The following is a 14381-nucleotide window of genomic DNA, read 5'->3' as shown; positions in this document are numbered from 1 at the left end:
TTTTTTTTTAAAACCAATTTTTTATTTTTGGTAAAAGTTTTGGACCTGGATCGGGAAGTTAGATTATTATTGTTGTTTAAAGTATGATCATACCTAGATCACAAACTAAAATGCTTCATCTCTCTTATCCAGTGATGGAAGTTTGGCCACCAAGCAGATCATTTTCCTCCAAAGACCAATGTTGCCTCGCAAGAAGAAGGAATCCAAGGTGTGTGACCTCTTATTCCAGCCATACACACACACACACACACACACACACATGGTTAATATCATATTCCTCACATTCTCTTTGCTTCAAACATTGCTGAAACATCTACGTAGTTTGTGTTAGCAGCCAAAGTCACACACCAAGTGTTTTTACAGGGTTCAGTGCAGGCATCAGGCATTTCTTTAAAGCACCACATAAAATGGGGCAGAAAGCACAAGATGCTCGAACAGAACAATGCATAATTTAAACAAAGATTTAGCTCCATGTCACTTCAAAGAAAACCAGAGCGAGTGTGTGCTTAGTGGGTGTTACTGCGTGTTTGGCTTTCCTGATGATATTTACTTACACGCCAGTGTTGACTTTTTACATTTTTGGGTAGAAAGGGCCAATGCAAATGAACTGAGCTAAGCTTTAATCAACCCGTCACACTTGTCATCAGTTGTATATGTAATTCAATATGGGAATTTGTATTCACAACCATAACAGAGGAGAGAATCTAAATGAACTTTTTCCGAAAACAAAAATGTCATGTGGCATGCAATTCCTGAGCTTCCCGTCTCATGCATCTCGTGGTTGCATGAGGACACTACAGCTTTGTGTGTACTGTTTTATGTAAGTATTATCTCTCATATTCATAAGTGCAATACGGCAACAATCAGTGGCATTTACTCCACTGGAAGAAAACAGGGTTAAAAACTAAAGTTAAAAAAATACTTCACGCAAATGAAGGACAGAAAAGTGGCAGGCGGCAGCCAATCAGTGTGAGGAGAGGCAGTGACGTCTGTCATAAATGTTTCTACTCCTGGAGTTTCAATGCTTAAATGGATAAACATGGATTTATTGTCAGTTTGTTTAATAATGATGATGCCGGTTTGCTATTTGAACAGGTTTAATAAAGATTTTAAAAAGCATAAATCATTTGATTATATAGTACTATATCTAATTCAGATTTGAAATGCACACACACCCACACTCTTAAATTACTTTTAATTTCTTAAAAGAAGTCTCTCATATTCACCAAAGCTGCATTCATTTCATAAAATCCTCGTTGAACAAAGCTATTAATTTCAAATTTTTTATCACTTATCCCAAAACTTTTGAATGGTAATCTATCACAGTTTCCACAAAAATACAAAGCAGCAAAAACTGTTTTCAACATTGATGATCATAATACATGTTTCTTGAGAAGCAAATCTGCATATTAGAATGATTTCTGAAGGATCATGTGACACTGAAGACTGGAGGAATGCTGCTGAAAATTCAGCTTTGATCACCGAAATAAATTACATTTCATAATAGAAAAAAATATATATATATTTCACGATATTACTGCTTTACTGTATTTTCAAATCAAATAAATGCAGCCTTGGTGAGCATAAATGACTTCATGAAGGTGTTTATACTTTCTCCGTGAACAGTTCATGCTTCCTCACGATTGTTTGTCAGTGATCAAACATTATCAAAATGATCTGGGTGAAGGTCTTCTGATATTGGGTTAGTTATGGTGGAGCATGACAGGTTTCTGACACTTACTTCACACAGTCCAGTCCTAACTGACAGCGGCACAAACTCATTCACAGGCGGCGTGACCGAAGGTGCTGCTGCCAGTGTTTCTGTATGAAAGCACCTGCTGAGGCACCATAACACATCTAATCAGCCTTATTACACGGTTCTCTGTGGAGTTTTTGACTTTAATTAATCAATCGCGGAATCCAATGATCAGAAATGTCCTATTATGTGACCCTAGAGCACAAAACCATTCATAAGTAGCATGGGTATATTTGTAGCAATAGCCAGCAATACATTGTATGGGTCAAAATTATAAATTTTTCTTTTATGTCAAAAATCATTAGGATATTAAGTAAAGATCATGATCCATGAAGATATTTTATCAATTTCATACCGTAAATATATTTAAAAAGTATTTTTAATTAGTAATATGCATTGCTACTTCATTTGGACAACTTTAAAGGCGATTTTCTCAATATTCAGATTTTTTTGCACCCTCAGATTCCAGATATTCAAATAATTGCATCTCAGCCAAATATCGTCCTATCCTAACAAACCATGCATCAATGGAAAGCTGATTATATTATTATTTATTCAGCTTTCAGATGATGGTGAAATATCAAGAAAAAATATATATATATCCGCTCATCCGGGTAACTGAAACTGGCACTACTTTCACGGCTTTACTTTTTACGCACATCTTGCGCTCTTCATACACACCCAACTAGCACCATCTTGCCTCTCGGTTATCGATTATAAAAAAATTCACCTCAGGTAACTTGAATATTGATATTACCGTAATACTTTTGCAAATACTAAAAAAAAAAAATCTAGTTATATCAATTGTCACGGTGACATATTGCGTTTTTTCTTTAAGATAATATAGAGGTAATTATAATAATATCAACTCAAATTAATATTACATTTACATTTAGTCCAGTTAGTTATAAATAATAATAGTTCAAATCAATTTCATTTTTATTGGTGTTATTTATCAGTCAAAATGTATACAAGTTATACATTTAAATACATATATAGGCTTATATATTTATATACACTATTGCAGTGTTTTTTTCTGAATAAATAATACAAAAGTTAAAAATTAAGACAGTACGTAAACAGAATTTTATTACAAAGAACATTTTTATTTATCATGGAAGCAGTGATTCATAAAATGATGATGAAGCAGCATCACAACCAAGCATACTTTTGTTATTTTAAAGGGGTGGTTCATTGCGATTTCACTTTTTTAACGTTAGTTAAATGCAATGTTGCAGTTTGAACATAAACAATATCTGCAAAGTTACGAAGCTGAAAGTTCAATGCAAACTATCGTCTTTTAAAATTCTGGCAGTTTAATGCCTACAAAAACGGCTGGTAGGGACTACAACAAGTTACTTCCCGGGTTCGTGACATCACAAACCCAGATAAACCCCACCCTCTGGAAAAGGCAGCAAAGGGGGCGAGGCCATGCTGCGCTGCTTTACAGAAGAGGAAGAGAAAACTAGAGGTGCACATAAAAATCTATTCATATATGAATCGCGATTCTGTCTTCTAACAATTCTAATGGATTCACAAGTTTCAAAATCAATGTTCTAAAGCAGAGGTTCTTAATACTGTTCCTCGCGTCCCCCTGCTCTGCACATGCTCTGCATCTCTCGCTCTCATATTCAGCTCAGCTATAACAATGTTCCACGTTTAGACGCTCACTAGAGACGGTCGAGCCAATCACAACACACTGGGCTAGCTAACCAATCAGACTCCATCACCTATTTCTGAGGGAGGGGCTTCATAAAAGAAGGAAATGATCAGTGCATTTTTCAGAGAAGGGACAGAGCGGTGTGGAATAAATATCGTCCTATCCTAACAAACCATGCATCAATGGAAAGCTGATTATATTATTATTTATTCAGCTTTCAGATGATGGTGAAATATCAAGAAAAAATATATATATATCCGCTCATCCGGGTAACTGAAACTGGCACTACTTTCACGGCTTTACTTTTTACGCACATCTTGCGCTCTTCATACACACCCAACTAGCACCATCTTGCCTCTCGGTTATCGATTATAAAAAAATTCACCTCAGGTAACTTGAATATTGATATTACCGTAATACTTTTGCAAATACTAAAAAAAAAAAATCTAGTTATATCAATTGTCACGGTGACATATTGCGTTTTTTCTTTAAGATAATATAGAGGTAATTATAATAATATCAACTCAAATTAATATTACATTTACATTTAGTCCAGTTAGTTATAAATAATAATAGTTCAAATCAATTTCATTTTTATTGGTGTTATTTATCAGTCAAAATGTATACAAGTTATACATTTAAATACATATATAGGCTTATATATTTATATACACTATTGCAGTGTTTTTTTCTGAATAAATAATACAAAAGTTAAAAATTAAGACAGTACGTAAACAGAATTTTATTACAAAGAACATTTTTATTTATCATGGAAGCAGTGATTCATAAAATGATGATGAAGCAGCATCACAACCAAGCATACTTTTGTTATTTTAAAGGGGTGGTTCATTGCGATTTCACTTTTTTAACGTTAGTTAAATGCAATGTTGCAGTTTGAACATAAACAATATCTGCAAAGTTACGAAGCTGAAAGTTCAATGCAAACTATCGTCTTTTAAAATTCTGGCAGTTTAATGCCTACAAAAACGGCTGGTAGGGACTACAACAAGTTACTTCCCGGGTTCGTGACATCACAAACCCAGATAAACCCCACCCTCTGGAAAAGGCAGCAAAGGGGGCGAGGCCATGCTGCGCTGCTTTACAGAAGAGGAAGAGAAAACTAGAGGTGCACATAAAAATCTATTCATATATGAATCGCGATTCTGTCTTCTAACAATTCTAATGGATTCACAAGTTTCAAAATCAATGTTCTAAAGCAGAGGTTCTTAATACTGTTCCTCGCGTCCCCCTGCTCTGCACATGCTCTGCATCTCTCGCTCTCATATTCAGCTCAGCTATAACAATGTTCCACGTTTAGACGCTCACTAGAGACGGTCGAGCCAATCACAACACACTGGGCTAGCTAACCAATCAGACTCCATCACCTATTTCTGAGGGAGGGGCTTCATAAAAGAAGGAAATGATCAGTGCATTTTTCAGAGAAGGGACAGAGCGGTGTGGAATAAAGGTAAATTATGTGAAAAATAATGCGTTTTTTTTAAAACGAAGCATTAATACGTTAGACTGCACCCCATAAACACAATCAATCCTAGAAAAAAAACAGTGAACCACCCCTTTAAAAAAGGCAATTCATTAAATATTTATCTGCATCTCATTGCCTATTCATAAAAAAAGGTACTAAGACTCCCATTTTCTGTTTCAGAAAGTCATCTTTAAAGCACGGAACAAGTCCAACAAGAACTCGGTCAAAGACGCACCAAAGAACAAGAAGAAGAAAGACTCCACACCCACCGTAGAGAAAGAGATAAGTGATCAAAAGCCCTGTGATGGAGCCGAGAAGAGCGCCGATACAAGTGTGAATGAACGACGGGAGGAAAACCAGAATAATGAGACTGATGCTGAAGTGCAGAGTGAACAGAAAGAGGACGCGAACGAGACCGAGGAAGGGACGGTAGGAGCAGACAGGGAAAAACAAGAGGCGGTGGGCGGAAATAGCAAGACAGACGGAAATGCTAAAGATGAGGTTGATGTTAAAGAGGAAGAGCGTGGCGTGAAAACAGAAGCTGAAATGGGGTCGTGTCAAGACAAGGCCTCACCTACAGCACAAGAAACAGGACGACAGGACGAGGAGGTGGACAAACAGGAAGACAGCTCAGCCAATCAGGATTGAGGACGCGCTCACACCCACCGAGCCAATGGAAGTGGACCTCTGAATGTTCTAAATGCTACCCTGCAAAAAAAATCACTTTGCTAATCGATATTTTGTCTTGTTTTCCAGTATCTAAACATCCTTAAAACAAGTTCAATATACAAAACAAGAAAGCAAGAGTTGTTTTATTGATCTTTAGATACTCAAGCCAAAACTACTGGCTGATGTCACGTAGCTTATGGTTTAAGACAGGTACACTGTCGCGCAAAAACCTCACTTGACATTTCCACCTCTTGTAACCAATCCTGAACATTTAACTCACCGCTGGTGAGCGGGCGATAACATCCCTTCCCCATCAATGAGCAGAAAGGACTCCGGTATCCAGGAAGAGGGAGGAGAGATGGGAAGAGATTGTTATCGGTAAATGCACTGGATGGGAAAACCACATTAATATTTACTCAATGAGCCCAGAGGGCCGAGAAAGACTCAAAGACGGCATCTCAGACGCACTCCGAGGAGAAGGTTACTGTTGCGAGAAGCAATCTATTGTGATGTTAGGTGCATATGTTTGTGTATGTTTTTGTTTACGTTTATATGAATATTTCATGTCACCGTCCAAACAAAAGAGTCAGATTCTCGAAATTTAAGAGAAGATTCGCACCTGGCAGAGAAACATAGTGGGATTTTACTATTAAGTTTGTTGTGCAGTAGGGGCGACTTTTTGTTGGTTTGGTTGTTAGCATTCAGAGCGGATCCACCACTGGTTTAAAGGAATAACTCACACAGAAATGAAAATTCTGTCATCATTTACTCACCTCATGCCGTTTCAAATATGTATGACTTCATGGCAAAAGTAGAATACGTGAATGAAGACTCAGGCTGTTTGTATGGAAGCCAATTTCTGCCACATAAGAAAAACAACAAAAAAGTCAAAATTATGACACCATAAGTCTAAGGGCAGACATTGACAAAATGTCAACACTGAAAAGTAAAACTCATAAAAACACAACATTTTGACACACTAAGAGATAAATAGTAGAACTTTCCATAAAAGTCAACACAGATTAAAAAAGCCATAATTCTGACATTATGAGATAAAACGCCATGATAAGTAAGTCATAATTTAACTTTTTTCATCGCATAAGTATGTTGGTATTTCATACCATGCATAATTATTATTTTCTTATGGAGTGGAAAATGTAATTCATATAATTTTATCCCATAATTTTGACTTTTTAGTATATCATAATTTTTTACTATTAATCTCATAATTGACTTGTGTCATAAGTTTGACTTTTTATCTCATAATTATGCCTTGTGTCAATTTCAACCCATAATTTTGATATTATTTTTGTCACGATGACAATTATGATTTACCAAAGCGTTTTTTTCTTCAACTGCAGAAATGGGCTTCTATACTTTTGAGCTCCATAAAACCATCAGAAAAGTAGTCCATTTAATTAGAAATATATTATTTACCCAATTTTTGTGGGCGTAGAATATTTGTATGCTCATTAGAATTGTATTGTTAGTTTAGCCACAAGCTTAATTAACAAATTATCCATTGAATGCTTTGTGCAAAAAAAAGGTGATTAAATGATGCCAGAATTATCATTTACAGGGTGTTTTATTGCTTTTAAAAGAGGAAGGTGGCATAATAAGTGTCTGTGGCTTCGGTTTACTTTTACATGGAGACAATCTGCTCTAGCTCTTATACAAACATTTTCAACATTGCTCTCAGAGGCAATAAAGCATCACAAGTGATTTTGTTTGAGAAAGTCAACACCAGAAAGATGAGACACGCTCATGAACAGATCCTTTCCCTGTTTTAATTAGCAGACGACTAAGGGGCTGTTCACACAGGACCTTTCTCTTGTGTTAAAAAACAGCAGAGCACAACAGAAGGTGCGTTTATATGCACATGAACTCCCAGACACTGGCTAATGTTCACCTCAAGATGTTCATTCTGCCCCGATTCATCTGATGGCCATGCTTTAAAACTGTCAGCGATTTGATTTGTAACTAATGAGTAATTAGCTTCTTGAGTAATAACATGAAATCAAAATCAATCCAATTAAAAATGCATCAAAACATGCCACTGATGTGCACATATGATCTGCTCAGACCGAAATGAAAAAAGACAGAAATGGTAAAAACATTTTTTTTTTTACTAATATTTCATTGCACAGAATTCATAAAGATACTGACAGTTTTTATTATGAAAATTGAATTTTCTGAGGAGGACGTAATATGAGAGTGAAACGTCATGGTGTTATTATACAGACCGCCGTCGATTTTCAATTTGCATAAGAAAATAAACGGATACGTGCATAATCCGTAACAGAATGTTGTGATGGGATAGAGGGGTTATTTCATGACAATGATATTATTACCCTGATCTTCTGGGATGTTTCAGATTTAAAGTGAACAACAGAAAAAGAGGACGGTCGACAGGATAATGCGGTTACGTGTTCACGCGGTTCTTTGGCTTTTATGAAGCGAATGTCTTGTATTTTAGAAATCAGAGCCCTTAATCCAGCAGAATCACAAGACTATGATTTCAGATAGAAAATATTATCCTGTCCGACTCGTGGTTTAGGCTTTTCATAGAAATTAATATTAAAGTATTTTTTGACGTATTACTTTACCGATAAACAACAACTGGGTAACACATCGTGTTTTTATATCAGAATAGGCCAAAAAGCATTTAGACACTTAAAGGTGTGTTCACATTAGTGAAATTTCGGTCAGTATAGCATATCGGCCAACGAAACCCAGCTCACACAGAAGTCACTTTCAAACCAAGCAGCTTGGTCAAGGTGAAAAATCTTTGAGCTTGAACCCGTTGAAATCTGCATGGGGAAATCTTTTGCACGAAATTCTCACACGAAATTCCTGATCGTATAGAATCCTGTTGGAATGACTGGATTTCGCCAGGGAAAATTCGTCAACAACAGTGAAGGGGAACGCACTTGACACGTAAAATGTCTAAAATGTCATTGCATTAGTTAAAATATCAAACTAAGTGACATTTATATTAAACAAAACGTTCTGGCAAGGTTCACGTAACGATATGAACTGACATTATTTCAGTAACGTTAATAGAATGTCTCAGTTACGTATGTAACCCTCGTTTCCTGAAGGAGGGAACGGAGACGTCACGTCTGTGACCGACGAATTGGGATCTCGCTTAGAGAGACCCAATTCGTCAGTCACCGACGTGACGTCGAGAGTGACCGACTTAAAGAGAACGTTCGTTCCAAGTTATCTGGTGATGTTATGTTCTCAAAATGTTAGCGCAAAAACATTATACATCGTTTATGGATCTCTTTTCAGAAAACGTTTTAGTTGGACGTTAATCTAACGTTTTTAAATGTTACTACTTGTTTCAGAATGTTCAGAGAACATTCAAAAGTAACATTCCCATAATGTTTGTGAAATGCTCAAATGTTCCCTTAACATTCACATTACCAAAAATGTTTAAAAAAAAAAAAAAAAAACTGAACATTCAGGAAACATTCCAAGAAAAAAAAATATATTCATAACTTAATAGAAACGTTAACTTTTTGTTAACTTTATTAACGCAAGCAAACTTTACAAGCAAAATATTTCACAGAAATAACCACTTTCTGGTCGTCAAATGTTAGTGGGACGAATCCATCATGCACATCAAGAAATGCGCATTAAGGTGTGGTCAACGTTAACATTAACGAAAATTTGCAAGTGAAATTCAGGAATCCGCATGATCGACTGTTTCGCATAAGAGTGAAAAAGTTTCCCACGCAGATTCCACTCATGATCAAGTTGGTTGCTCAAAAGTTAAAGTGACTTCTGTGTAAGCAATAATTCATACTCATCTCTACACTACTTACAATGAATGGACCCCTTTTTACACGCAACATTTCACTACTGCACCTTTAAAAACTAAACATGGTCATTTTGATTTCATGCTGGATTTTGTGCCCACTGTACACCTCACCTGAGTAACATCTGTATTTCCATTAAGTCAGCATTGTTGTGTTGGCGTCTGGCCGCATTTATAATCTGGGTTTGCAATGTCAGGGTTTTCCAGCATGTGGTCTTGAGGGACGGCGTGTGTGCGGTTCTGCATTAGCTCTAATGGCCAGAGGGGTCACGTTTAAAATCATAATGGCTTTTCCGTTCCCCCCTCCTGCTGCGACAAACGTCTCTTGGCCTCATCAGAAAGGACGTCAGCCTCCCAACTCCCTAATAAAAGATGCCGTTTTCAATCTGTCTGCGTACGCTTGAAAGAAATTCATTTTGCACTTCCCTCTTACACGACGGCGGTTCTCGTTCTTTTTCCGAGCGGTTTCTGACACGTTGTGCTGTTGTTAGACTGTAGCTGGAGGGGAAAGGCCTTGTTTATTGTTTTAATACAGGGGAAAGACAGAGCTGCTCTGATGATTCAGCTAGAGTCAAAAAGACATTCTGGTCATCCTATTTTCAGTTTAACATGTTCCATCTCAGCTTACATGCAGATGTATTTTTCAAGCATTGCTTGTTGTGTATCACAGGTGGAATCTGAAGTTTTTTGAGGTGGTAAAATCTGTGGATTGTGTTAAACAATAGCGGAGAGTTCTACAAAAACATTCAAATTAGCCAAAACACTTAATAAAGCAACAGAAAATGTGTAGAAGTTTGTGAATGACGGGCGTCCCGATTCTTGCGGACATCTGTGGGCGCTGATTGTGTGTGGGCCTGCTTATCACTGACAGATAGCAATTATGTTACAGTATGTGCTGGTATGCATATTGCTCTACTGTCAGCATCTGCTCTGATAAGCTTGGCTTATCTAGATTGAGTTCTGCGACTGTGTTCGGAACAGAATACTAGTGTACTGCATACTGCACAGTATATGCTGTATGCCATCTACTGTTTTAATAGAATGTGAATCAGCATAAAATAAAGCTGTTTCACTGAGAAAACTGACTTAAACTGAGGTAAATCACAGTTACACATGACCTTGAGTGACTTACTGCTTTTATAAGAGCACAAATAACTGACAACAGCAGTATTTGGTAACATCTATTAATATTAATCATTGGAAATATAAATTTGTGGCATCGAGTTAAGTGCATTGCATGGTGGGGTATGCATTATGTACACTACTGTTCAAAAGTTCAGTAGGAAGATATTAATACTTTTATTCAGTAAGGACGCATTAAATGATCAAATGTGACAGTAAAAGATGTTACAAAAGATTTCTATTTTAAATAAATGCTGTTCTCTTGAACTTTCCTTTCATCAAAGAAGTCAGAAAAACTCAATCTATCATGGTTTCCATAAAAATATGATGCAGCACAACTGTTTTTGTCATTGATTATAACGAGAAATGTTCTTTGAGCAGCAAGTCAGCATATTAGAACGATTTCTGAAGGATCACGTGACACTGAAAGACTGGCGTTTAAGATGCTGAAAATGCAGCTTTACGTCACAGGAATCAATTACATTTTAAAATACTTTCAAACAGAAAACCCTTATTTTAAATAGTACATCTCAAGATAAAACTACTGTTCCTAATAGAGGCATTGCACAGGTCATATTTCATTTAAAAAACTAAATTATATTTTGCATTAAGAAAATGAAACCTTGTGTTCAGGATCATTAAGGTTTTTTTTTTAGCATCGAGGCACTAATTTCATGACAATTAGGTGCATTTCTCCAAATGATAATGTAATGAGAATCATCTTTGAGAAAAATGTTAATTACAAAAAACTCCTCAAACTTAAAATGTCTGGACACATTAAGGTAAAGGGAATGTGCTTAATTGTTACCGAAATACTTTCGCTGTGCAAAAAATCTTAATGGGCCTAAAACAGGCTCTTTTTTTCTTCATGCAAGTTGTAATTGCATGATTTTAGAGTGAAGCGTGAAGAGCGCGTTCAGGACAGATGTCATGTAGAGAGACAATTTATAACTCCATAGAAGTCATAATGAAACTAGCAACATTAAGTCAGGCTGGATCACAATTTATACACTTGTGTTCTACAGGAAGGACAATGCTTTTAGTCTGTATTTTAAAAACACACAACATCTTGTCATATGCTTGTCAGAAAAATAAAAAAATAAAATGCTGAAAATGTACTCACCCTCAGGCCATCCAAGATGCAGATCAGAACTGATTTTAGAGAAATATAGCATTCCATCACTTGCTCACCAATGGATGCTCTGCAGTGAATGGGTGCCGTCAGAAGGAGTCCAAACAGCTGATAAAACATCACAATAATCCACACCACTTCAGTTCATCAGTTTACATCTTATGAAGTAAAATGCTGTGTGCTTATAAGAAACAAATCCATCATTAAATGGTTTTAACTTTAAACCATTGCTTCTGGACAACTTACAAGTCCATAATCCATAAAAACGCTTATTCCTCCAGTGATAAAGTCCATCACCTGGTGTCCTCTCACATCAAAATCCACAGACATATGTTTAAAAACTCTTTTGACTTGTAAGCGGTGCTTGATTTGTGCATATTTCTCTCCCGATTCACATGAGACCTCATTTACACTGGAGAAAGCAATATTATGAACAGAGGACTATTCTAGTTTAAAGTTAAAACACATTAATGATCAATTTGTTTCTTACGAACATGCAGCGTTTTGCTTCATAAGATGTTAACTGATGGACTGGAGTGGTGTGGATTATTGTGATGTTTTTATCAGCTGTTTGGACTCTCAATCTGATGGCACCCATTCACTACACAACGTACCATAATGTGAAACATATCGCATTACGGATGGTATCAGGTACGGAGTGCCACATCAGACTAACCAGAAGCACACGTGAGTAAATCATCAGATGGTGTATAAATGACCTCCGTGAAGCTCTTTGGGACACAGACTACAAGCACAAATACAGGGACTCCCACAGCACATGAAATCAATGCCCGGTCCATTACCAGAAAACGCTAATGACACTTCAGTGATGTAGAGAGACGAGGACGATGAATAATGTATAGACGTTATTTAATGAGCAACATCAGAGAGAGCACCTTTAACGTACCGTGCTGTCTTAAAACAGGCCACATTTTAGGATTTAATGTTAGACAAGAAAAAGAAAAAACGACCGTATAACCTTGGATCTTTGGAGTAACATGTTAGGTTTGTTTACTCAAGCCAAATCAGGTAACAAACCAAGTATGCAAATCTAAGTATGCAAAACCTGACTGAAGGAACACAGTGTCATCTAGTGGTTCGTGCATGTCAGCACTTCACCCGAGACAAAAATCTCAATAAATTAGAATGTCGTGGAAAAGTTCATTTATTTCAGTAATTCAACTCAAATTGTGAAACTCATGCATTAAATAAATTCAGTGCACACAGACTGAAGTAGTTTAAGTCTTTGGTTCTTTTAATTGTGATGATTTTGGCTCACATTTAACAAAAACCCACCAATTCACTATCTCAACAAATTAGAATATGGTGACATGCCAATCAGCTAATCAACTCAAAACACCTGCAAAGGTTTCCTGAGCCTTCAAAATGGTCTCTCAGTTTGGTTCACTAGGCTACACAATCATGGGGAAGACTGCTGATCTGACAGTTGTCCAGAAGACAATCATTGACACCCTTCACAAGGAGGGTAAGCCACAAACATTCATTGCCAAAGAAGCTGGCTGTTCACAGAGTGCTGTATCCAAGCATGTTAACAGAAAGTTGAGTGGAAGGAAAAAGTGTGGAAGAAAAAGATGCACAACCAACCGGTCCATTACCAGAAATATTAAAATGAAAGAGAAATGAGAAGAGAACCGCAGCTTTATGAGGATTGTCAAGCAAAATCGATTCAAGAATTTGAGTGAACTTCACAAGGAATGGACTGAGGCTGGGGTCAAGGCATCAAGAGCCACCACACACAGACGTGTCAAGGAATTTGGCTACAGTTGTCGTATTCCTCTTATTAAGTCACTCCTGAACCACAGACGACGTCAGAGACGTCTTACCTGGGCTAAGGAGAAGAAGAACTGGACTGTTGCCCAGTGGTCCAAAGTCCTCTTTTCAGATGAGAGCAAGTTTTGTATTTCATTTGGAAATCCTAGAGTCATTTGGGGAGCCCCTACCAAGTATTGAGTACATGTACAGTAAATGAACATACTTTCCAGAAGGCCAACAATTCACTAAAAATGTTTTTTTTTATTGGTCTTATGAAGTATTCTAATTTGTTGAGATAGTGAATTGGTGGGTTTTTGTTAAATGTGAGCCAAAATCATCACAATTAAAAGAACCAAAGATTTAAACTACTTCAGTCTGTGTGCACTGAATTTATTTAATACATGAGTTTCACAATTTGAGTTGAATTACTGAAATAAATGAACTTTTCCACGACATTCTAATTTATTGAGATGCACCTGTAAATACAGAATGTGATGGTAATAATCCGATATCATTCAAAAGTACCACATTACAGTATTTCCATCTAATGCCACCAGTGTGTAATTTTTGTATGCGTAATACACATTAATTTCTTCCGAGCTACTTTTCCACTCGAATCTGCTGTTAAATTGTAGTTTTTACAGCACTTCACATCAGGAATCACTGCACGTGAACACGGTCTAGGCGAATTATCCAGCCCTGATTTAATTAATGCAATTATGTTTTGCTCTTCCCCACATGCCTTCTTATCTGCTGCTGTCAGAGCCCAAACTGTAAATGAATTAATTACCTCGATCTGCTTAGTTCATAACGGCAATCTGAACTGAAGGATGAATATGCATCGGCATAACTGAGATGCACCACAACAAAAGAGACTGTTTGCACATCGGTGATGATATGAGAGGTGTTACAGAAATCACTAGTTAGGAGTAAGAGCCAGTCTTCAAATGGGTCATTCCCTCT

The 14381-nt window shown here is 36.8% G+C and overlaps 1 protein-coding gene across 1 annotated transcript in view; it reads left to right on the top strand.

Annotated features, from left to right (window-relative positions):
* Positions 1-6641, top strand: part of LOC107592493 (raftlin-like) — a 100613-nt gene extending 93972 nt beyond the window's left edge. Inside the window, exons 9-10 of the mRNA XM_016282026.1 lie at positions 133-208; positions 5080-6641. Coding sequence (XP_016137512.1) covers positions 133-208; positions 5080-5547 — 544 coding nt within the window. The 3' untranslated portion in view covers positions 5548-6641. The remainder of the gene's footprint in view (positions 1-132; positions 209-5079) is intronic.
* The last annotated feature ends 7740 nt before the right edge of the window (positions 6642-14381 follow it).

The sequence above is a fragment of the Sinocyclocheilus grahami genome, unplaced genomic scaffold, assembly GCF_001515645.1.
Source record: "Sinocyclocheilus grahami isolate Dianchi unplaced genomic scaffold, SAMN03320097.WGS_v1.1 scaffold153.1, whole genome shotgun sequence".
Taxonomy (NCBI): domain Eukaryota; kingdom Metazoa; phylum Chordata; class Actinopteri; order Cypriniformes; family Cyprinidae; genus Sinocyclocheilus; species Sinocyclocheilus grahami.
This window is presented reverse-complemented; position numbering and strand designations above follow the sequence as displayed.